At 51.4% G+C, this 24,294-nt stretch overlaps 1 protein-coding gene across 3 annotated transcripts; it reads right to left on the bottom strand.

The window, feature by feature from the left end:
• Window positions 1-292: 292 nt before the first annotated feature.
• CLSTN3 (calsyntenin 3) lies at window positions 293-24,232 on the bottom strand. Of its 3 annotated transcripts, XM_075119974.1 has the most exons (19): window positions 23,919-24,229; window positions 22,245-22,480; window positions 21,174-21,296; window positions 19,921-20,116; window positions 17,793-18,001; window positions 16,993-17,142; window positions 10,682-10,867; window positions 9,906-10,175; window positions 9,375-9,487; window positions 9,133-9,295; window positions 7,343-7,399; window positions 6,459-6,616; window positions 6,139-6,287; window positions 5,322-5,548; window positions 3,835-4,005; window positions 3,021-3,166; window positions 2,801-2,933; window positions 1,932-2,149; window positions 293-1,084 (listed from the first exon to the last, which is right to left on the bottom strand). In XM_075119974.1, exons 3-19 carry the CDS (start codon window positions 21,247-21,249, stop codon window positions 911-913), a joined length of 2,796 nt encoding a protein of 931 aa, XP_074976075.1. In that variant the 5' UTR covers window positions 21,250-21,296; window positions 22,245-22,480; window positions 23,919-24,229; the 3' UTR covers window positions 293-910. The 3 variants fall into 3 exon arrangements, 2 of the variants coding, with proteins under 2 accessions (XP_074976075.1, XP_048677246.2); XM_048821289.2 differs by lacking the exon at window positions 22,245-22,480; XR_007352817.2 differs by lacking the exons at window positions 293-1,084; window positions 2,801-2,933; window positions 22,245-22,480 and having other exon boundaries at window positions 2,018-2,149; window positions 2,934-3,166; window positions 23,919-24,232.
• Window positions 24,233-24,294: the final 62 nt, after the last annotated feature.

The raw sequence follows: 24,294 nt of genomic DNA, 5'->3' as shown, positions 1-24,294 counted from the left end.
AATACACTTAAGTGTATGGGGAAAAAATAAGATTTGATGTTTTCAATTTAGTCTGTATCTGAGGGACTAATCCCCCAACCTCCTTGAACCCACTGCGGGGGGACCAGACTGTCTAAAACTAAGGCCCTGCTGTGGACCAAATGTCTAAGGTTTTCAGCTACCTAAATGGAGGTAACAGGCTGGAAAATCATGCCATTTTGCCAGTCAAGAGGGCCTATATGGCTAACTGCTGCCCTTCAAGTACCCACTCCAGCCTCTGCCTTTCAGAATGAAGAATCCCAGAGGCCTTGAGTCTGTTTTTTTTAAATCCTTTTATTTTAAAATCCACCTCGTTCCCTCCTTCCTTCACTTGTTTAGGGTTATTGACAATTTTACAAAGCGACACAAGCTGCAGGTTTGTGGGGTTTTTTTTTGTTTTTGTTTTTTGCATCAAACAAGAATAAACCTCAAATGACAACATTGAAAAAATATACAATATATATATATATAATATGTGGGGGCCTGCAGCTGACCCCGCTTGCCCAACCCTTGCTGGTGGGTGTTTTCTTCTTCCCTGCTGCTCCTAAACGCTCCACTCCCTTCACATGGGTCCCTATACTATCCCATCCTCAGGAGAGGGACCTAATGTGAGGGAGTATGGGCAAGGAGCCCATGCCCCAGCCTGTGTTCCTGGGGTGCTATGGAGAAGAAGAGAGGGGTTAAGAGTAGAAAGTGCCATCCCCCTAGTGAAAATGGCAGAGGAAGAGGAAACAGGCAAGAGAAATTAGGGGGGTTGTGGGAAATGTGTATTTATATACACAAGGAGAGAGAAAAAGGGGAAGAGGGCAGTGACCCCCTCAGGCTGGGTGATGGTGGTGGGGAATCTATCTGTTTAGCATCCTCTCTTCCCTCCTCCCACAGCACAGGGCTCCTAGTAGCAGCAGGGGCCATCTCTTTTGCCCACAATGTGCTGGTCATCTCCGTCATCACTGCCTGGGGTGTCCGGTGTGTCTGAGTCGCTGCTGTCGTCATCCTCCTCCTCCACTTCCTCTACAGCTCTGGTCTCCCCATTTGCTGCTGGCCTCCTCTGGCAGCTCTGGTATGACTGGGAAGAAGGGGCATGGGGGTAAGTAGAGGGCTTAGAGTAGAGGTGGGCAAACTACGGCCCGCGGGACCCTCTTGCCTGGCCCCTGAGCCCCTGGCCTGCGAGGCTCATCCCTGCCCCTAGCCTCAGCTCACTGCGCTGCTGATGCAATGCTCCAGGTGGGGGCTGCGAGCTCCTGGGGCAGCGCAGCTGCAGAGCCCGGCCTAACCTGGTGCTCTGTGCTGCACGGTAAGGGGGCAGGGAGCAGGGTGGGTTGGATAGAGGGCAGGAGAGTTCAGGGGGGTGGTCAGAGGGTGGGGAACAGGGAGGTTGAATGGGGGAAGGGGTCTTGGGGGGCAATCAGGAAGGAGGGGGGGTTGGATAGGGCAGCAGGGGGCAGTTGGGACAGGGAACAGAGGGGTTGAATGGGGGCAGGGGTCCCAGGGTGGGCAGTCAGGAAGGAGAGGGGGGATTGGATAAGGCGGCAGGGGGCAGTCAGGGGCAGGGGTTCCGGGGGCAGTCAGGGGACAGGGAGAAGGGGTTGTTAGATGGGGCAGGGGTCCTGGGGGGGGCAGTAAGGAAGGAAAGGGGGGGTTGGCTGGGGGGTCGGTCAGGGGTTCCGGGGGCGGTCAGGGGACAGAGAAGGGGTGGTTGGGTGGGGCAGGGGTCCTGGGGGAGGGCTGTCAGGGGGTGAGAAGCGGGAGAGGAATGGGGGGGGCAGGCCACACCACACTCCCCTCCCCTAACCAGCCCTCCATACAATATTCCAAACCCAATGCAGCCCTCAGGCCAAAAAGTTTGCCTGCCTCTGGCGTAGAGCATCAATTGCCAACCAGAAACCATCCCCACCTTCCTCGTCCCATCTCACCTCCATGGGGTTGACGATGATGGTGAGGGCTGAGTCATCCCAGAACATGTCACTCTCCTTGCTGCTGGCTCCTGCATGGCCTTCCCCAGCAGCCCCTGCAGCCTCGTGCCCAGCCCCCTGGCGGTGTAGGGAGTGGATACGCAGGATGCCCAGGATGACCATGAGTGCCAAGAAGCCCACACACACCACGATGATGATGGTGGCTGCACTGGGGACCACTGGAGGGGGAGGGATAAGGAGGTTACAAACATCTGACCAAACAAAGGTTCCCAGACTGTCTCGCCTTTAACCTGTGAGAAATGTAAAATGAAGCAGTCCCAGCCACTCCACTCTTCTTAGCCCTGTCTGGAAGAGGATCTCAAAGGACTATTACGCACATCAACCAACCTCATGAACCACTACACCAAGCATTAAAATGCAGCCACTTCTGGACTGAGTTCTGGGAGTTGATGAATGACAGTATGTGACAGAAAGCCAAGAAGAATCTTCTAGGTGATTAAAACTAAGACGGGAGGATACGGAGACAGAAAGGAATCACCCAGTATTGGGTTTTGCCAGGAGCCCAGGGTTTATAACCTGACTCAGGGAAATAGTGAGAGGAGATCTGCAGTGACCATGAGAAGCTGTTGCTTCAGATTTAAATTTCATCTGAACGTCACCTCTTCCTTAGCTCCACACCAGAGCCAGCCCTGACTCCGGGGGAGAGCACCCCCTGCTTAGTCAATCACACCACTCCTTGCAGCACAGTGCTGCCTAGTACTGGGGTCAGTCCTGACATGCCAGCAGGGAGTCACTGTAGGTTTCTACACAAATCTGCCCCTGGGGTAATTCTGCATGTAGGCTGTCACCAGATCATCAGGGTTGCATACTGGAGTTGTGATGGACGTTGGTCAGGCTGTGCCCAGATAGTTCTGGTAGATGGTGACCTCGGTGCATGAATTGCTGGGAATTGAGGATGTGGTTAGGATGAGCAGCCCGGTTCATATTGTGGAGGACATTCACCTGTGGAAGGGGAAGAGGAAGAGATTCAGTCTCTGGATTTAATGAAATCAGGCCTTCACACGTACACAGTCATTGATGGCCTTGTACCTCAACAATAAACTCATTGCTGGAGTAGCGTCCATTCATCTCGGTGCAGGAAAGGCAGAATTTCCTCTCATAGAGGGCAGTGCCATGTCTGATGTGGTATGAGACCTGGCGGAGGATCTCCTCATACACCGCAATGCTCTCCACGCCTGGGGCCAGGGGTAGAGAGAGACAGATTCAGGTGTGGGGTAAGGGAGCTTCCATTTCCAAATGATCAAGGTCCACCTGACACAACACTGTTGAGCCTAAAGAAAAGTTGTGTGGGAAGGACAAACCAGGCTCATACCTAAAAGGGAGCGGAGCTAGGTGTGGCTCCCTTGAGGTGTCTGCAACCTCAAAGGGCCCAGGAAATCCCTAGTGTCTGTCATTAATGTCCAGGGAAGGTAAGGTGGGGTCCAGCAGCCACAGTCACACATGTCGGATTCCAAACCCCCACTAGGAAATGCACCTGCACACAACCAGTGGGATCCACTGCCACCCAGAGGCAACATGGGAAACACTTCTGGAATGGAGAAGTGCAGACCACAAGGGGAGGGGAGCAGAGTACAACTGAATCAAAGGAAAGGAACTCAGATCCCGCACCGCAGCCCTGTGAGCCTGGGGTAACGCCTCCCTTTCCAGACCCAGAGCCCTATCACTCAGGACACTAAGAACCAAGAGTCCAGGGAACGGATGGACAGGACAAATCCTCCCCTGGTCTCAGTCAGCGTAATGAGGCTTCTCCATCTCTAACATCTGGCAAGCAATTCTTTTGGCTGTGACTGGCAGGAAGTGGAGGAGACAGGAAACAGGAAGTCCTGTCTGGGGGAGAGTCTACCTGTGATGGTGAAGTAGGCAGAGGTGTTGATGAGCTCCAGGCCCCGCTGCTGCAGGGATGCTCCATCCAGGATCAGGTATTCCCTCTCTGGGTCCAGGTCATCTCCCACCAGGGAGATCTCGCAGCCATCCAGGTTGTGGACAATCTCATCTGACATTCGCGTGTCTGTCACTAAGAGGTATAGAGACAGGGATCAAGAGATAAAAAAAGCAAAACCAGCGCTCAAAATGGACAGAGCTCATGATACCCACTTAATAAGAGACCTTGTCTGCATCACATCTGTGCTGCACTATGCCGTCATGCTAATTATGTCACTTTCTGTTGGCAGTTCTCACTGAGTGGTATCTTCCTGTCTGTCATGTTATTTGCTGGTGTGGTTGCCACTTCTTGCTTCTAATGACATTGCTTCTGCTTGCTAAAACAATCACTTCATGTTCTAAGAATGAGACACTTTGGGGATTTTTAGTGACAGCACATCTTGCCTGGAATGGTTCTGTTGATACTGCAGTGTTACCAGCTCAGATACATGAGACTTTAAAAAAAAGATTCCACACAATGATCTTAAAAATGCTGGCATAACTCTTTTAAATATTCCCTTATTCAAAATGGCCACCATCTCTCATTACTTTCAATGGGGCTAAAGCCAACCTATCCTCAGTCAATACAGTCATAATTGCATGGGGAAGTAAGGCTGCCCTAGTAAAGTGGCCACTAATCCCCATTCTTTTAAATGGAACTGAAGCCAGGCTGCCCTCAGGGAAGATGGCTATAGCTCTAGGGAGGTTGGACAGGGTGCTAAGAGCAATGTAGGAAATGTGGGCAACAGGAGGGAGGCTGAAGGAGTGTGGTAGGAGACTGTGGGGTGCAGGAAGGGAATCTGAAGGGGATGCAGGAAGAGGCTGAGAAGCAAGATAACATGGTGTGGTGAAGGAGATGGGGGGGATTCAGGGGAATGTGTGGTGTTAGAGGAGATTAAGGGTGACAGGGACATGTGGGGAGCAGGAGAGAGGCTAAAGAGAAGGAGGAGAGACTGAGGAGAGCTCAGGGCAATAGGGGTGGCAGAGTTAAAATGTAAGGTGATGGATTCTGGAAAGGGAGGTAAAGTGTGGGAGCAGATGGGGACAGGAGACTGGGAGAGGAGCACGGAGTGAGTATGTAAGCAGGAAACTGGGTGGGGTAGAGCTGAACATAGGGAAAGAAAAGAAAGAGACAGGGTTCTGGGAATACAGAGAACTGTTTCAAGTGACACCACATCCTATTTCTAAGTATGTCACTTCCCATTTAAGTTTTTCCAGTGACACTGTTTCCTATTTCTAAGCAAAATTATTTTCTGTTTCTGTGTTGGTAGTGACACCACTTCCTGTAACTAAGAGACGTCATTTTCTGTTCTAGTGACATCATTTCCAATTTCTAAGTAACAATACTTCCTATTTTGTGTTCTCATTGCCTGTTTGTGAGTAAGCCTCTTTTCCATGTGCCCCACTCACCTGTGCCATGCCAGCTCTCATCCTTCTTGGCCTTCACCTGGTGAGAGATGGAGCAGGTGACCTGGAGGTCAGGGAACAGGGGGACCCCATCAGGGTTCTCAAAGTCTGATGCAGGATGAGCAAAGTGAGCATTACCACTCAGCAGGATCTGGGGGGCATCAGGTTGCAGCACCACCACGTAGCCTTCCACATCAGGGATAGAGACACATGATTCTTCACTGAAGCACCTGACAGAGGAATGGGACAGAGTGTTAGTACCTACACACCAATGTCTGCCAGCTTCATTCTGGAGGGGGTAACTCGCCTTTCTAGTACTGTTGGCAAGGGGCGGACCATCTTGTGACTGCCAGCTTCTAAGTGCTTCCCCACAACCTTCTGTGCTCTGCAGAGTGGTATTCTGGGAATTGCACCATTGCATTTAGAGATGGCACTGTGATGTCATCATCACCACAAGCTCCAACCCATAGGTAGAGCAAAAGCCAACACGAGCGAATGGGGTGTCCAACCAGATGCCAGTGCACAAGTGCCATTGGTGATGGCTCTGTATCCATTTTATATTTATACTCCCAAAATATACTGGGACAAATTTTCCTACTTTTTTTTAGGTTTATTCTTGTACATTTTGAGATTATCAACCCCAAATTAAAAAACAACAAAGGGTAGTGAATTTTAACAATACAGTCCTGTCTGATTGGTGAGCTTAGCATGAGGTGCTACTTGCTATGAGCTACAAAGGGATACATTGTAGGATAACACTCCAACAGATTCCCTCCAATTTGCCTGGGGGAGAGGTTCCACCTGGAGTTCCTGCACTCACTTGACAGTGGTGGTGAGCTTGAGCGGCCGGACTCCAGGCGTGGCAAAGCGCAGCGAGTTCATGTAAACCACATGCTGGATTGCGTGGTTGAAGGTTTCCACATCGTCACCCTCCAGTGTGAGCAGGGACTGGGAGGGATTAACATGAACCTATGCGGGGGGGGGGAAAGGAAAGAATGGACTGAAGAGTCCCTTGTGGATGCTTTGATTCTGGAGTAAGAGATGCAGAAGAGGAGTACAGGGAGATTCCTGGGGTGCGGCAGGAGACAGGGCAGAAGGGGAGAGTGGGGGAGGTTCATGCGAGCTGAGGAGGGGGCATACCTTCATCCCTTTGCCAAGGCTGTCAAAGTCACTGTAGTCAAGCCCCTCACGACAGGCATAGAGGCACTCAATCACCTCCCGGCTCTCCAGGCTGCCGGGGCGCATGGTGAAGCCAGCCAGGTAACCATGGAAGTAGTGGTGAATCAGCAGAGGGTCTCCTAAGGGGAACACAGGAGGAGGAGGAGGATGTGAGAGACAGAGACAGTGCGGGGGGTGGGGAGGGGAAGCAAGAGAGAGAGACGCAACAGAGATGGAGAGAAGAGAAGGAAAGTGAGAGTGTGAGGGAGACAGGAATGCAGGAGGTAGAGAGAGACAAAAGTGAGCGTGGGATGGGGAAAGACAAAGACAACAAAGAGGAGGGGTTAAGGGAAGGGGGAGGAATAAAGTCTGGGAAACCCAGATAAAAGGAAAGAGACTAAGGCAGATAAGGATGGAGAGAGTGAGAGAAGTGTCTGCCAAGACACAGAGCCCTTGACAGAGATGGTTTCCCCCACCCAGTCTTGTTTTGCTCATTGTGGTTCTCATGAGGGCGTAAAGAATGTCAGATCCCCATTAGATAATTTAGGGAGAGGTTGCATTTTCTGTGTCCCTGCTCTTCATTTCCCACACTGTCCTCAGTGACCAGCTTTAATGATCAGGAGTGGGGACCATTTTACCTGTTTCCCACAGGATAAACATATTGAGTCTCCCCAAAATAGGCTCCACTGATCCCTGCACCAGTCCTCTCACGTTCCACAGAGATCAGTATGCTGCCAAATAACAAGAGTTTTCCTCCCAGAAAAGATGGGGTGGGAGAGGGAGCTGTGTGGAACAAATGCCATGCGAGAAGCGGACGGAAGTCATGCGTGATGGAGAAGGGGGCAGTCCTCATCCCCAGTCCATACCTTGTGTAGGATCTGTGGAGTTCTCGTTCCCTCTGATTTTCTCTTTGGTTTTCTCCTCTGCAAGAGGAAAACATTCCGATCATTGACTAAGTATCAGCCTTTGGGAGCAGGTGAGTTATAAGGTCAGGAAAGACAAGAGGGCTGTGTCAGCCAGGGAAGAGAGAGACACCTGGCTGGCACACTCTGCTCAGCACTAGGCCCTTCAGTAGCAAAGGCCTCACATTGCAGAGCCGGGAGGGGACAGTCAGATGGCTGACAGATGTGGAGGTGAATGTATAGGGTTTTTTCTGCCTCCCAACAATATTGACCTTATGAACTTAATGGATTGATGTTTCTTATCGATCTTAGCCAGTTCTCACAGGCCACTTAGCTTTTCCATTTGAAAGCTAGATAATTCCAGGGGGAACTCACAGGGCAGCGGAACAATTTTTGTGGCTTACACATGGTAGGGTGCTGTGCTATAAGAGGATCTCTGTCCAAGAGGAGGCATGATTGCAAGATGGGGCTCAGTCCTGCTGTGGAGAAGACAGACTGCAGCTACATTTAGTTGGCTGTAGTCCTGAGGGTTCTGAGTAGAGGGACTAGAACAGGGGTGGGCAAACTTTTTGGCCCAAGGGCCACATCTGGGTATGGAAATTGTATGGTGGGCCATGAATGCTCATGAAATTGAGGGTTGGGGTGTGGGAGGGGGTGAGGGCTCCAGCTCGGGGTGCGGGCTCTGGGATGGGGCTGAGGATGAGGGGTTGGGTGTGCAGGAGGGTGCTTTGGGCTGGGACAGAGGGGCTCAGAGGGCAGGAGGGGGATCAGGGCTAGGGCAAGGGGTTGGGGCACAGGAGGGGGGGAGGGGGCAGGATCCGGGTGGTGCTTACCTCAAGCAGCTCCCGGAAGTAGTGGCATGTCCTCCCTCTGACTCCTACACGTAGGGGCAGCCAGGGGACTCAGCACGCTGCCCTGTCTGCAGGCGCCACCCCTGCAGCTCCCATTGGCCATGGTTCCTGATCAATGGGGGCTATGGGGGCGGTGCTTGGGGCAGGGGCAGCGTGCAGAGCCCCCTGGCTGCCCTTACCCATAGGAATCGGAAGGGGGACATGCCGCCACTTCTGGGAGCTATGGCATGGAGCCAGGCAAGCCCTGGCCCACACTCCCCGGCGGGAGCTTGAGGGCCACATTAAAACATCTGAAGGGCCAGATGTGGCCCCCAGGTCGTCATTTGCCCACCCCTGGACTAGAATATACCTTGCAGGAAAACAGGGAACTGGGGAAAGGAGCCTTTCATCTCCAGGGCGTTGGCTCCAATCTGGCCCCAAGTCTGTAGTGGCCTAGAGTCTTTTCCTATCTGACACCATTCACAGCCCTCCCACCCTGCCTCCCATTTGGAATGAGCTGAGGTGTCTCAGTTCAATTCCTAATGATATAGGAACCCTCATCAACGAAACCAGCGTCACTCTTGGCACTGAGTGGCCGCCTTGTTGGAAGCCTTAGCAGAGGCCAAGAACTGAATGACTACAAAGACTGAACTCCCCTCTGACCCTAGAGGGGATCCATGCAGGTGCAGGTATCCACAGGGATGCTGCCTGTACTGCCATTGCCCACTGAGTTGCACCAAGACACTGTTGGGTTGGTCCACTGGGGGGCACCACACTGGTTTTGATGCTGAGAATGCCTCTTGAGCTGGCCATAGTGCTCTCATTGCATTGGCCACTGCTTGGCATTAGGTAGAACATCTGGACCCTTCTGCCTCCTCTCCAGTCCACCCTTTCGTTGGGGCAATACTGAGGGGGGGCACTCACCAGCCCAGCAGGCTCCGATCATGAGAGAAATTTCCCGCCTCGGGGGATGGATGAGGCCATTGTCATGGATGAGCGCAGGGTCATAGGACACACCATCCACATAGAGTGTGACAGTGGGGAACTCCAGATTGAGGGCATAATGATGCCATTCATCATCACAGACCTGTGAAAGGCAGAAGGAGAGATCAGCAAGCAGAGGAAGGGAGAAAGAGAGAGACAGAGAAAGGCAGATCCTTCCTCACCTGCTCCAACTTCCACAGAAATTTGACAGGTCTCGCACTCTCCAGCAAAGGCCAATATAGGAAAGCAATTCGGCAGCCATGCACAGCCAGGGAGTAGTGAGAGTAGCCATCCTCTGCAGAGAGGGAGAGGGGGCATAGAGGGAGATGAAAGATCAAAGAAAATTCCACAAAGCACTAGCCTGGGACCCTTAGAGAGCTGGGTTAGCTTGAGCAACTGGGCTGAGATCCCACCCACTCATCACACAGGACATGAGCCTTGCAGTCAGAATAGTGCAGAAGAAACCTTTCCACCCCCTCTCCCTTACAATATGGTCAGGGTATCTCTCCTGGGGCTGGCTGCTCCCAGAACTTACAATGGAGCCCAGCCTGGCTGGGGAAGGGGGCAGGGAGAGAATCCCACCAGGATGGAATGATCCATTCTAGTCTGGAGCTTGGGAAGAGATTCCCATCTGGAAGGAGAGTCTATTCTGAGGGTTCATGGTGGGGAGTATCAGTCTCACAGGAAGAGGGTCTGTCTCCAGGGTGTCTCACCACTCTGCACCGTACTGCAGATTACTGTCTCCTCCTCCTTCTTGCCCTTGCCAGGCACCACAGCATGTTTCATCCACAGCGACAGGGTGAAGTGGTCACTGAGCCTCTCGTGAGCACCCACCCCAATGCCCACAGGCACCTGGGCCACCTGGCTGCCATTGAACCAGTAGATGAGGCTGCTGTCCTGGCTGTAATGCACTGAGAGCCGTGCCGTCCAGTTGGCCAGGGGGCTGGACACAGGCAGCAGGTCAACCTCACCTGAGGCAGCACCTACCGAGGTACAGAACGGAGATAGAGACAGATGTCAAGGCAGAGACAGACTCACCGGGACGAAGAGTAGAGGGGGCTGGGTGGAGTGTGACATGGGGTTGGAAAGGTGCCAGGGGTCTCTGAGGATGCAGAGGGGTTCCCGGCAGCTCCGCTCAGGACAGTGGGAGATATCAGGAGAGGGACAGAGGGAGCTGCCTAGGGCTCCTTTGGTGGAAAGGATGCAGGGATTGTTCCAGTGGCTCCCCTCAGTGCTGAGGGACAGGTCCACGACTCCCCGGAAGGCAGGGGCTGCAGGAAGGTGTAGGGGGTCCTCTCCCCTCAGTATGTGGGTAGTGTCCCATGACCCCTCTCAGTGCTGGGGGTGGGGGTGGGCCAGGTATCCCCCAGGCTCTACTTGGTGCAGGAGTTGGAAGGTCTGCATCCCTTTGGCTCCCCGTGGAGTGGGGTGAGGGAGGGTAAACCCCCCGCCACACCCTGGCTCCACTTGGGGAAGGAGTAATGCACACCACAGAGTTTGCGCAGTGACTTCTCTGAGTAGTTGTCACGATCACACCCCTTGGCCACATGGTTCGTCTGCAGCTCCACTGTAGCTTGGATGTTCCACAGCGGCTCATCGCATGTCTCCAGGTGGATGCTGGGAAACAGTGCCAGACTGCCTGCACCTGGCATGTACTCAATCCGCTTATTCCAGCCTATTGGAGGAGAGAGAGAGAGAGAAAGAGGAGTTAAGGGTCCTGCCCTGAGGCCTTCCCAGGTCAGGGCAGCTGGCACAGACCCTCCACCACTACTGATTTTCCCTGGAAATGACAGATTTTTGGCCCTTTCCACATTGAAAAATTAACCTGTCCACTGGGTTTTCTAAAGCTGGGGTCAACACAGGCGGAGATTTCACAGGAGATTAGAGAGTGGGTTTTGTGGGTTTATAGCCCTGGTACTGATGGATATCACAGAGACCCTTGGATTTTTGACATCTCTCAGCCCGATTTTCAGAGGTGCTGAATCCTCCCAGCTCCTACTGACTTCAGCTGGACCTGTGTGTGCTCAGCACTTTTGAAAGGCCCAAGTTGTCTCAAACTGAAGCACCCAAAATCAGTGGTCACCTAAATACAGTATTCATAATAAACACACATAAAAACTTACATTAAGGTTGCAAAGCCAAGCACTCACAAGTTAGGATATGCCAGAAATTCTGCTTCCTTGTGCACATACATTATGGCACAATCTTAAGTGACATGATCACATACTGTTCCACAGGACCCATTTCATTCAGTGCACAGTATGGAGGGGGCTCTTTAAATAAGCAGCTATTCAATACTTTCTTTTCTCCATGTAATTCAATATCTGACCCCAGGCTTCATTTACTGCATACTATTGAAACCCTGCTCTGAAGGCAGAATTAATTTCCCCATGGACTTTACTATGGCACTCATCACTACAGTATCTGAGCACTTCACAAACATCAATGAATTTATTTTCACAACACCCCTGTGAAACAAAGGGGTGGTATTATCCCCATTTTACAGCTGGGTGACTGAGGCACTGAGAGATTAAGGGCAAAAGTGAGCACTAATTTTGGGTGCCCAATTTGAAACACCCAATTTGTTGTTTGAAACACCAACACCAATTTGAAAAATCAGAGTACTTAGCATTATATAGAAATGTATATGTTCAGAGCACAGTTCCCATTAACTTCAGTTGCAGCTGTGAGTACCCAGCACTTCTGCAAATCAGACCCAGTGTCTCAAGTCAGACTCCAGAAAACAAGGAACACACAATTAGTGACCACCTGTGAAAAGTCTGTTTTGCAAAGCTTTTGATACCGACTCCCACAGCATTCTTGCCAGCAAGTTAAAAAAGTATGGATTGGATGAATGGACTATAAGGTGGATAGAAAACTGGCTAGATCATCGGACTCAATGAGTAGTGATCAACGGCTCAATGTCTAGTTGGCAGCCAGTATCAAGCGTAGTGCCCCAAAGGTTTTGTTTGACATCTTCATTAATGATCTGGATGATGAGATGGATTGCACCCTCAGCAAGTTCGCAGGTGATACTATGCTGGAGGGTAGGAATAGGGTCCAGAGAGACCTAGCCAAATTGGAGGATTGGGCCAAAAGAAATCTGATGAGGTTCAACAAGGACAAGTGCAGAGTCCTACACTTAGGTCGGAAGAATCGCATGTACTGCTACAGGCTGGGGACCGACTGGCTAAGTGGCAGTTCTGCAGAAAAGGACCTGGGGATTATAGTGGACAAGAAGCTGGATATGCCATTAGCCAAGAAGGCTAAAGGCATATTGGGCTGCATTAGTAGGAGCATTGCCAGCAGATTGAGGGAAGTGATTATTCCCCTCTATTCGACACTGGTGAGGCCACATCTGGAGTACTGCATCCAGTTTTGGGCCCCCCACTACAGAAAGGATGTAGACACATTGGAGAGAGTCCAACGGAGGGCAACAAAAATGATCAGGGGGCTGGGGCACATGACTTATGAGGAAAGGCTGAGGGAACTGGTCTTATTTAGTCTGCAGAAGAGAAGAGTGAGGGGGGATTTGATAGCAGCCTTCAACTACCTGAAGGGGGGTTCCCAAAGAGGATGGAGCTAAGCTGTTTTCAGTTGTGGCAGATGACAGAACAAGAAGCAATGGTCTCAAGTTGCAGTGGGGGAGGTCTAGGTTGGATATTAGGAAAAACTATTTCACTAGCAGGATGGGGAAGCACTGGGATGGGTTACCTAGGGAGGTGGTGGAATCTCCATTGTTAGATGTTTTTAAGGCCCGGCTTGATAAAGCCCTTGCTGGGATGATTTAGTTGCTTTGAGCAGGCGGCTGGACTAGATGACCTCCTGAGGTCTCTTCCAACCCTAATCTTCTATGAAGTGATTTGCCCAGTATCACAGAGGCATTCTGTGGCAGAGGCAGACATAGAATCCAATTCTCCAAGGCAGCCTTAACCATGAGACCCTCTTTTCTCTTCCTGCAACTCCCTGCTTCCTTCAGTACATGCCTTCCAATTTCTGCAACAAATGAGGCAAGGGTCCTACAGACAACAGCCCTCTTCCCTATACAGCCCTGATTTATCTCAGATGATGGCCAATTCTGTGTTCTGAATAAGACAGGGATTCTATAGAAAAAAAAAAAAAAGAAAAAAAGAAAAAGAAAAAAAAAAGAGTAAGTGATCACACAATTAAAGACTATTCTAATGCAACCTTAATACTGTCATTTCCTAACTTCTGAGTGAGACTTTGCAGACAATGTTCTTTTAACATAGGGTTTTTTTAATGTAATTTCCTAGGTTTTTAAAAAAGAAAACTGAATAAACAGAATATGATTACACATGATGGAATTTGACACCCTCATGGTTCCTCAGCAGGGTTGGAAACTTTAGATCCAACACAAAGACCCCTGCCACTTGAGCTAACGGAGTAACTGAGAGCAATAGTAGGTTGTTATCCTCTGTGTGGACCAGAACTAGAGCAGGGTGGGACACTCTGCCAGTGGGTTTACCAGGTATTTGCTGACAGCTGAGGAATGGTGAGACTCTGAGATCTTGGGTTCCATTCCAGGCTCTGGAGGAGAGTGTACTCTAGTGGGCACTGACTCTTCTGTCTGTTCCCCCTCAAACTGGACCCCTTCTGCCCCATCCCTTCCAACTTGTCCCAATCCCAGTCCTGTCTCTACTGGCTCCTTGTCCCAGAACCATTTTCCTCTCCTAATCAGTCCCAGTCTCCAATTGTCAGGCTTCTGATTCCAGTCCCAAGCTTCTTGTCCAGTAAATTCTAGCCTCACCCCTTCAGACTCCCCATCCCAGTCCCAGCCTACCCATGCTCCCAGTCTCCTTGCCCTGCCAAGTCTTCCCTCAGCTCCTCATCCAATCTCAGTTTTCCCTCCCCACCACCTCCAAATTTCCCTCCCATGGCTCCCAGACCTAGTCTCATTGCCCAGCCAGTCCCAGTCTCTGCTTACCTCTGGCTCCCAGCTCTCAATCTCTGCCCCCTGATGGCCTCCAGTCCTAACCTCTGCCCCCCACCCAGCATCTTATCCCAGTCTACTCCCCCAGCAGCACCCCAGGTCCAGCTTTTGTACCTTCTGCATTTGAATCAGATGGCTTCCTCCTCCATGCTGCCTAGTGCCAGCACAGGGTGGGAGTGACTGAGACCACAGGTGACACAGGCTTCCTGTTCTCAGTTCCAGTGTCCAGCCCCACCCCCCTGGAGTAGCAATTACAGGGAAAGTCTGGTGTGCCCCTGTAGCCCTGGACTGGATGGAACATGCTCAGTCATTCTGTGGAGATGGCACATGCACTCTGGTCAGCACTAAGGTGACCAGATGTCTGGTTTTCGACTGGACCACCTGGTCAAAAAGGGATCCGCGCCGTTAAAAATCCAGTCTGTGGTTGCTGCGGAGCCCAGGCAGGCAGCCTGCCTTAGCCCCACTGCGTTGCTGACTGCGAGCCATCTGAGGTAAGCCTGTGCCCCAACTCTGAGCCCCTACCGTCTGCCCCAGCCCTGAGCCCCCCCACAAACTCCCCCTCCTGCACCCTGAACCCCTCATCCCCGGCCCCACCCCAGAGCCTGCACCCCCATTTAGAGCCCTCACCCTCTCCCACACCCCAACCCCCTGCCTCAACCTAGTGAAAGTGACTGAGCAAATCACAGAGGGATGGGGGAATGTAGTGAACGGGGGCAGGGCCTTGGGGAAGGGGCGGGGCAAGGGTGTTTGGTTTTGTGCCAATAGAAAGTTGGCAACCCTAGTCAGCACTAGGAGCTGGGAGGGGGTGGAGGATGCTCAGTGTGGATGGGGTCTTTGGAGATTTTAGCTGTTAACCTCCGGTAAGTCTGTGCTGAGCATGAGCAAACTGTGATTTTTCAAAGCCTTATAACTTGGCCAGATCTGGTTGGGTTTTCACAGGGTCAGCAAAAGGCACATCCAGTGGTGAGCTGGAGCCAGTTTGCACTGGTTCACTAGAACCGCTTGTTAAATTTAGAAGCCCTTTTAGAACCGGTTGTCCCCCGAGGGACAACCGGTTCAAAAAGGGCTTCTAAATTTAACAACTGGCCAAAAGTGGCACCTTAGGCACCGACTCTGTGGGTGCTCCAGGGCTGGAGCACCCACAGGGAAAATTTGATGGGTTCAGAGCACCCAGCGGCAGCTCCCCGCCCCACCCCGCACCCGGCCCCAGCTCACCTCTGCTCTGCCTCTGCCTCCTCCCCTGAACACGCCGCCCTGCTCTGCTTCTCCGCCCCCACCCCTGGCTTCCCGCAGCTGATTCGTGGGAAGCCGGGGGGCTGAGAAGCAGGCGGCGGCTTCACACTCAGGCCCAGGGAGACGGAGGCGGAGCAGAGGTGAGCTGGGGTGGGGGAGCATGAGGAGGGCCGCCTGCACCGCAGAAGGTAACCCGGGAGGGGGCGTGCAGGGGAACCGCTCCCCGCCCCAGCTCACCTCTGCCTCCTGAGCCTGAGTGCGAAGCTGCTGCCTGCTTTTCAGCCCTCCCAGGCTTCCCACACGAACAGCTGATTCGCGGGAAGCCGGGGGAGGGGGCGGAGAAGCAGAGCGGGGCGGTGCATTCAGGGGAGGAGGAGGAGCGGAGGTGAGGTGAGCTGGGGCCGGGCAGCTGCCGGTGGGTGCTCTGCACCCACAAAATTTTCCCCGTGGGTGCTCCAGCCCCAGAGCACCCACAGAGTCAGCGCCTAAGGCACCACTTTTGATGTGATCAGTGGGGGGAGCGACCGCTCTCCCTGCTCCCCCCCTAGCTACGCTCCCCTGCCCCTAGGAGCCAGAGGGACCTGCCGGATGCTTCCTGGGAGCTGCCCCAGGTAAGCACCACCAGGACTCCCCACCTCGCCCCCCGGCAGGTCCCTCTGGCTCTTAGGGGCGGGGTGGGCACTCACTATGGTGGCCCATGAGACCCTCCTGCCCAGTTCTGGGGGCAGTCAGGGGACGGGGATGGGGGTGGATGGGGCAGAGATCCGGGGGGGCATCAAGGAACACGGGGTGTTGGATGGAACAGGAGTCCCTGGGGCCGGGGTGGGCCACGACCCCCTCGTGGGGTGAGGAGGGAACCGGTTGTTAAGATTTTGGCCGCTCATCACTGGGCACATCCCTGACACAATGGCCACTCCCTGGCAAATTTCAATCCTTGCTCCAAAGCACAGGGGCTCTAGAACTGTCCAAAGTAAAGGTCACTAGAATTTTTTAAAACATATTTGGAAATGGCTGAAATTAAAAAAAAAAAAATTCAAGCAGAGGCAGGCAACAGGCATGGGAAATTTCAGCCCTAACAGTTAAAGTTTCGCAAAGTTATAAGAAACTGAAAACAGGGTCATATAATGGATAGCATTGGGCAACCTTAATAATAGACCAGCCCCACCTATAATATGGCACCTGGCAAACACTCAAGACTTCCCACAGATGCAAGCAGGGATCTCCCCACACTGGTGTTTGTAATAGGATGACAGCACATGGGTCTGATGAGTTTGCCTGTAGTTAAGCAAATACATGAAAATTTGTACACATTTGCCATCAGCTTTGTGTTTGTCTGAAGATGTTGGTGGGTAAGGTGAAAGGTCAGAGGTTAGGATCTTTACACTACCATGGCAGATTAGGGTCGGTGGAGAGTCTTTACACTGCATGGGTTTGGGGAGACGAAGGAAGGGTGAAAGGGGAAGGTATAGAGGAAGAGTTAGGGTATGAGAAGGAAGGGGATAGGGTGACAGGGTAGGATTATGTTGGTATGGGTGGGGTAGCTGGGCCATGGTGGGAGGGGCTAGGGGTGAGAAGGAAGTCATGGTAAGAGCTGAGTGGGAGAGGAGGCTTCATACCCTGCCAGCTGGGTTTGCAGGTGGGCTTCACTTGGATCTCCACTTCGGCATCATCAGATGCTCGCTTCTTGCCACAATCGTAGGCTGTGACTGTGAACTTGTATAGGTGCTCTCCACTGTATTGCAGCTTCTCTGTGTTCTCAATGTTCCCTGGTAGAGAGAGAGAGAGAGACAGGTATTGGGGGGAGGGATAGCTCAGTGGTTTGAGCATTGACCCAGGGTTCTGAGTTCAACCCTTGAGGGGGCTATTTAGGGATGTGTGGCAAAAATTGGGGATTGGTCTTGCTTTGAGCAAGGGGTTGGATTAGATGACTTCCTGAGGTCCCTTCCAACCCTGATATTCTATGATTCTATGAGGGGGAGCAGAGAGACTGAGACAGAGAGAGAAAGACAAGAGTCAAGAGACAGGGAAAGAGAAAAAGAAGGGAGAGGAAGACAGAGTGAGAAGGAAACAGAAATGCACATTAGCAGAACATTGCTCCATTTCCCCACTCACAACGCATAAGGAGAGTCTCATTCTAAAATAAGGTTTATTGTTGAGCCATCACAATAACAAACACGGCAGAACCAAAAAGTTATGTCATCATGCAATGTCATTTTGTTGTGCTCTGTAACATGCTGAAACACTTCTGAACACAAAAGGGCTGCTGTCTCTACTCCAAGGTAGATGGCTGGAGGAATGTAAGGAAAGCTAAAAGGATCACACAGCACACATACATGGAGGAATGGACCAGGCAGAGGTGGCAGGGGGCACATGGAGTGAACTGTGGTCTCAGAGGGATACAGAGGCAGGTTCTCACCATCATTGTCAATCAGGAAGGGGATGTTGGGGGTGAGGATCTCATAATAGCAAATCTGGCTGTATTGGGGGGAGCAGTCTCCGTCAATGGCCTCCACCCGCAGGATGTGGTCATAGAGTTTCCCCTCGGTCACTGTCACACGGTATAACTTCTCCACAAAGACCGGAGCAAACTCATTCACGTCATTTACCCGCACGTGCACGGTGGCCCTGATGGAGACAGAGATGAATGAGCAGCTGGTTGATGAGGCAGTGATAGAGGAAGCAAGAGACCAGATCAGGGAATGAAACCTAGTCTTCCGCAAGACAGACCAAGGCACTGATCCCTAGGGGGTGCCAGCCTCATCCCAGCACTCAAAGAATTAAAGTCCAGGACAGGGAATGAGATTTGGGTCTCCACACAGCAGCACTGACCTCTAGGGAGCTCTGGGACAGCCTCTCTCATGAGAGAGAGACTGGGATGGAAATTGGCTGAAACTGTAGTAAAGAACAGAATTGTCAGACACATAGATGAACATGATTTGTTGGGGAAGAGTCAACACAGCTTTTGTAAAGGGAAATCGTGCCTCACCAATCTATTAGAATTATTTGAGGAGGTCAACAAACATGTGGACAAGGGTGATCCAGTGGATATAATGCACTTGGACTTTCAGAAAGCCTTTAACTAGGTCCCTCACCAAAGGCTCTTAAGCAAATTAAGTTATCATGGGATAAGAGGGAAGGTCCTCTCATGGATCAATAACTGGTTAAAAGACAGGAAACAAAGGGTAGGAACAAAGGGTCAGTTTTCACAGTGGAGATAGGTAAGTAGCAGTATCCCCCAAGGATTTGTACTGGGACCAGTGCTGTTCAACATATTCACGAATAATCTGGAAAAGGGGTAAAGAGTGAGGTGGCAAAATGATGGGGTCTAAATTAACACTCAAGAAAGAGATCTTGGACTCACTGTGGATAGTTCTCTGGAAACATTTGCTCAATGTGCAGCAGCGGTCAAAAAAGCTAACAAAATGTTAGGAACCATTAGGAAAGGGATAGATAATAAGACAGAAAATATCATAATGCCTCTATATAAATCCATGGTATGTCCACATCTTGAGTAGTGTGTGCAGTTCTGGTCATCCCATCTCAAAAAGATATATTAGAATTGGAAAAAGTGCAGAGAAGGGCAACAAAAATTATTAGGGGTATGGAACAGCTTCCATATGAGGAGAGATTAAAATAACTGGGACTATTCAGCTTGGAAAAGAGATGACTAAAGGGGGATATGATAAAGGTCTATAAAATCATGAATGGTGTTGAGAAAGTGATTAAGGAAGTATTATTTGCTCCTTCACATAATGCAAGAATCAGGGGTCACCCAATGAAATTAATAGGCAGCAGGTTTAAAACAAACATAAGGAAGTGCTTTTTCACGCAATGTGCAGTCAACCTGTGGAACTCATTGCCAGGGGATGTTGTTAAGGCTAAAACTGTAATGGAGTTTAAAAAAGAATTATATAAGTTCATAGAGGATAGGTTCATCAATGGCTGTTAGCCAAGATGGTCATGCATGCAACCCCATACTCTGGGTATCCCTAAAACTCTGACTACCAGAATCTGGGACTGGACGACAATGGATGGATCACTTGATAAATTTGCCCTGTTCTGTTCATTCCCTCTGAGCATCTAGCACTGGCCACTGTCAGAAGACAGGTCCTGGGCCTAGATGGACCATTGGTCTGATCCTGTATGGCCATTCCTATGTTCTTAGTAATGTAACCTGGGGGTCCGGCCTATACAGCAGCACAAAGCACTGACCCCTAGGACACAGCTCTCAGACATCTCTCATTTCAAAGGTGTCACTCATTTTAGCCCCATAGTTACTGACAGTCTACACACACTTGGTGTCCCCTCACTTTTATTATTGGCAATGATTGGCATAAAAAATGCAGACTGGTGAACTGGAGGTTCTAGAAAGAGTTCTTCACACTGGAGGAAAGAATCCCACAGCAGTTTTAGTTTCCTGCATGAATCATTTGTGTCCATGCCCCCCTCACATTGGGTCTCTGTGATACACTGAATGCCCCATTTGGGCTTTGGCAGGTTAAGAGGTAGGCTCCAGCCACCACAGCCCCCCACTCCTGCCTCACTTGTGGGATTTCTTGGTGTTGGTCCCATCAGGTCCCTCTCCACAGTCGTATGCCTGGATGGTGAAGGTGTGTTCCTTGTGTGCTTCACAGTCCATCGGCTCCTTGGCCCGGATCAGCCCCTCACCCGTGGCCTTGTCCAGGATCACAGCTTCAAAGGGCACCCCTGCCCCATGGATCCGGAAGCCACATATCTCACCTGGTGTCCCCCAGAGCAGGGGAGGAGAGGGAGAGAGACAGAAAGGGGAAGAGGAACAGGACAATGAGGACAGCAAGGAGTTACCTTCCCCTTCCACCCAGTCCTTGCCCATCCACACCACACCTCACCATCTCTCTGCAACATGTCCCTCTTCCAAACTTGTCAGCTTGGAAAAGAGACGACTAAGGAGGGATATGATAGAAGTCTATAAAATCTTGACTGGTATGGAGAAAGTAAATAAGGAAGTGTTATTTACTCCTTCTCATAACACAAGAACCGAATGAAATTAACAGGCAGCAGGTTTAAAACAAACAAAAGGAAGTATTTTTTCATAAAACGCAGAGTCAGTCCGTGGAACTCTTTGACGGAGGATGTTGTGAAGACCAAGACTATAACAGGGTTCAAAAAAGAACTAGATAAGTTCATGGAGGATAGGTCAATCAATGGCTATTAGCCAAGATGGGCTGGGATGGTGTCCCTAACCTCTGTTTGCCAGAAGCTGGGAATGGAGACAGGGGATGGATCAATTGATGATTACGCGTTCTATTCATTCCCTCTGGGGCATCTGGCATTGTCCATTGTCGGAACACAGGATACTGGGCTAGATGGACCTTTGGGCTGACCCATTATGGCCGTTCTTATGTCCCGTCCCCCCCATTTCATCTTGAGAACACCCCTTTCCTTTCTCCCTCACCCATTCCCTTATCATGCTCTCATTTTTATCTCCCTGCGTGTGGATTCATGCTTGCCTCATGGCTTCTTTATACCATTGCTGACACCCGTTACCAGGGTAGATCACCTTCTGCAGAAGCCCCCAGTACAGGGCATTCCTAGGGGAAGCAGGAGTCTTGCCCAGGGTGTTCCTGGCTTTGTGAAAGGCTCCCAGGTCCACCGGCAACTGGTGCATGTTAGGGCAGCCCATACACTGTTCTAACCTGCGGTGGGGTCCTTGCCAGAGGTGCTGTAAAGTTCCTGTGCTGAGCGACAATCCAATCCTCTCTCTCTTTCTGATTCTGTCCGCCCCATCTCCTCTACCCCAAGCCTGTTACCCAGATACCTGCATAGAGCAATGGTGCATCCTTGTCCAGAGCAAATAGCGGTGGGTTGAGCAGGACTGTGTTATCATTCTCCATGACGATGCCCTGGTATTCAGCCTCAATCCAGGGTTTGTGCTTGTTTGCTGAGGGGGTTTGGGGGTACAGGAAGAGGAGGATATGAACAAGTTAGCCACAATCATAGAGCTAATGGCTCCCTAGATGCAGGCTGGGGGCACCACGCTCAACCCTGAAATAAAGGGGGCCCAAAGTAGGCTGATAAGGGGTAGGGAGGGATAGTCCCACTCTATGTGGCTCTGGAGAGCTTCCACTGGGAATACTGTGCTCTGTCCTGGGGCCCTCATTCCTAGGAGGGAGCTCAGACAAGAGCCACAGCAACTCTCCAGAGGCTGGAGGAGTCAAGTTCTGAGGAGAGATTCAAAGAACTAAATCCCACCCTGCCCCCAGCTTAATAAAGTCATTATTAAAGGACAGAGCCGCCCTTAGGGTCTCCATAGGGAATATTCCCGAGGAGCAACCTGACCACTTCTGCCCCACCTCTTTGTGGGGCCAGGAATTGAAGGGCTCCAGAATAGATATTTTGTGCTGCTTTCTCCATGCATATGTCCCACTCCATGAGTCCCTTTCTCCTTCATCCCTGGCTCCATGGTATGTCCCATATTCCCTTGGCCCCTCCTTGTTGCCCGAAGTGCTAATCTCGTTGGCTGGAGCCTGGCCAGACTCAGCTTTGAGACAGCAGCCAACAGGAGGCTCTGAAAAATGTCACAGGCCCAGAAATAGCAAATTAATCTTTATCACACAAGCTCCGGGGCAGGGAAAGAGAGAAAGGAGGAGGAAGGGAGTGAGAGGGAGAAGGAAAATCATTACAAATGAACACCACCTCCCCACCATCCAATCCCTGCTGAATGGGTCTCAGGGATTATAATGCAATGGCCTAGTTTCAACCCCCATCTCCCAGCTAATCCTACCCCACCCCCTGTCCAGGGAGACAAGGATACAGTCACACCCAGGCAATGCTCGACCACACAGCATGGGCTCAGAGGGGTTGGGGAAAAGGATACAGAGCCTTTCACCTCAAGGGCACCATTTCTAATATAGGGGTGCTTTCCTGCAGCAGAGCTCTGCCTTGCACCATGTTGGGACATTGGGATCAGTCCTGATTCAGCGTGACCCCTATAAGAGTCAGCCACTCATTTCCACAGATCAGAATTGAGGTGCATTGGCAGAGCTGTGTGTAGCAAGTCCAGGACTCAGGCAGCAAGCAGGGCTCCAGGTCAGGACTAAGGTGCATCAGAAGGGGACATCCAGCCTGCGTAGCAGGAAAGGCTGTGGGTTGGGATTTATATCTCACCATATTGATTAACGCTGCATTGTGTTGAAACCCAGAGAAACATCCATTGTCCCTTTATTCTCATCAGTATGCAACGGGACCCCCTCCTGTGTGCAATTCCACACCTCACCTTACCCTCCCACAGAAAAGCCCCGATCCCGTTCCACTCTGAGGCAGGTTCTGATTTATAAACTATGTAATAGAGGTGGGAATAGATGGCTGTAAATACCAGGTACGCCCCGTTGCTGGGGCAACAAGCTGATGGTGGAGGGATAAATCTTGACTGTATCCGTCCCTCAATTGGAAGGCACCGGGGTGATTTCTTGGGAGGGGAGTCTCCAGGGATCATGGGAAGATTTGGGGGCAGAGGAAGGCTCTTGCCACCTCCAAGAAGATCCCATGAGAGGTAAAGACACTTGTTAAAGGCAGATGCAAGGGGAAATGGAGGACACTTAGCCCAAGGGGGCTCTGATACATGATTGTGCCCCTAGGTGCTACCGCAGTACAAATAATAATAAATAATAATAATAATAATTAATAATAAGGGGTTACCTCCTCCAAAACTGATACACACATAGCTCTGCACCCAGTAACCAGAACCAGCTTTGCATCTTCCGATGGGGAGCGAAGGGGCCCAGAACTCCCTGTTCCTAGGCATCCCTTCTGCCCCCTTGTATGCTACTCTGCCCTATTAAATTATTCTCTCTCTCTCCCCATCTGTGCCTACAGCCATAGATCTTGTAACCTCTCTCTCTGTGTTTTTGGACAACATCCATGCTCAGAATGTATGAGCTCTAGGTTGGCATCCCCATATTTAGCACATAAAATACTCTTGCTCTTATATGCAACTCACATAGGTTACATATTTCCATTTAAATCAATCAAATAGACAGATGCTGGAAGGACAATTCTAGGATCAAAGGATGGAGATAGAGGCATGTTGTGTGGTGCTGGATAGCTCAATTATTTTACGTGTTGTATTTCAACAGACAGAAACAAAAAGCAAGGTACTTACAGCCAGAGAGCTGAAATAAAGGAAGGATATGTGGGGAGGGAAAGAATTGAAGAACTAAACTCGGAGGAAGAAAGAACTAGGCGACCTGAGAACGTGAGAAAGAGCTGGAAAGAGCGAGGGAGACAGAGAAGGAAAGTGGGTAACAGGACTAGAGTGACAATGTGAACAGGAACCGGAGCAATGAACAGAGAGAACCAGGGATCCTTCAGAGCGCTCAGCACCAAGCTGGGAGCTGGAGACACCGCCATGCCAGGAGCTGGATCTGATGAGCTGATCGCAGCTGCGTGTCATCGCTTGACATGACTGGAGAGCAGATAGCTCCCGAGCGCTGCGCTCCAGCCCACAAGCCGGAGGGACCCCTCATCCCCCCGGGACACCTGGCCCTGGGGGGCTTCCGCTCACCTTTGTTGCAGAAACTGCTGGCCAGCAAGGCACATAGGAAGAAGAGGGAGGCGAGGGGCGGCGGGTAGCCCATCCTGGAAGCCGGCTCCCTCCTGCTCCGTGGTGATGTGCAGCCGCCCCTCTGTGCTCTCACTCCTCTCAGCCTTCTGTGGGGCGGAGGGCAGGGCGCCGAGCCGCAGAGCTCTGAGCAGGTGGCCGGCTGGTCTCGCAGCCCCTCAGAGCGGGGAGGGAGGGATGGATGGAGCGAGCTCGCACTGCTCCGCTCCCTGCCCCAGCCCAGCCCCTCTACTGCAGCATGATGTCAGCAGAGCCCAGCACTGACTGATGGGCGCCAGCAGCCAATGCGATGGGCGCGGGAGCCAGGTGCTGCAGGGGG

The sequence above is a fragment of the Caretta caretta genome, chromosome 1, assembly GCF_965140235.1.
Source record: "Caretta caretta isolate rCarCar2 chromosome 1, rCarCar1.hap1, whole genome shotgun sequence".
Classification (NCBI taxonomy): domain Eukaryota; kingdom Metazoa; phylum Chordata; order Testudines; family Cheloniidae; genus Caretta; species Caretta caretta.
Note: the sequence above shows the minus strand (reverse complement) of the source record. Positions and strands in the feature narration are given on the sequence as shown.

Bases quoted from the DNA above. Each gene is read 5' to 3' on its own strand.
- CLSTN3 (XM_048821289.2), bottom strand. From the start codon at position 23,991: ATGGGCTACCCGCCGCCCCTCGCCTCCCTCTTCTTCCTATGTGCCTTG. The intron at 4,006-5,321 runs GTGAGTGGGGCA...TATACCTCTTAG, and splicing joins TGAGAGCTGGCATGGCACAG to TGACAGACACGCGAATGTCA. The intron at 2,934-3,020 runs GTACAAGGCCAT...CCCCTTCCACAG, and splicing joins GCAATGAGTTTATTGTTGAG to GTGAATGTCCTCCACAATAT.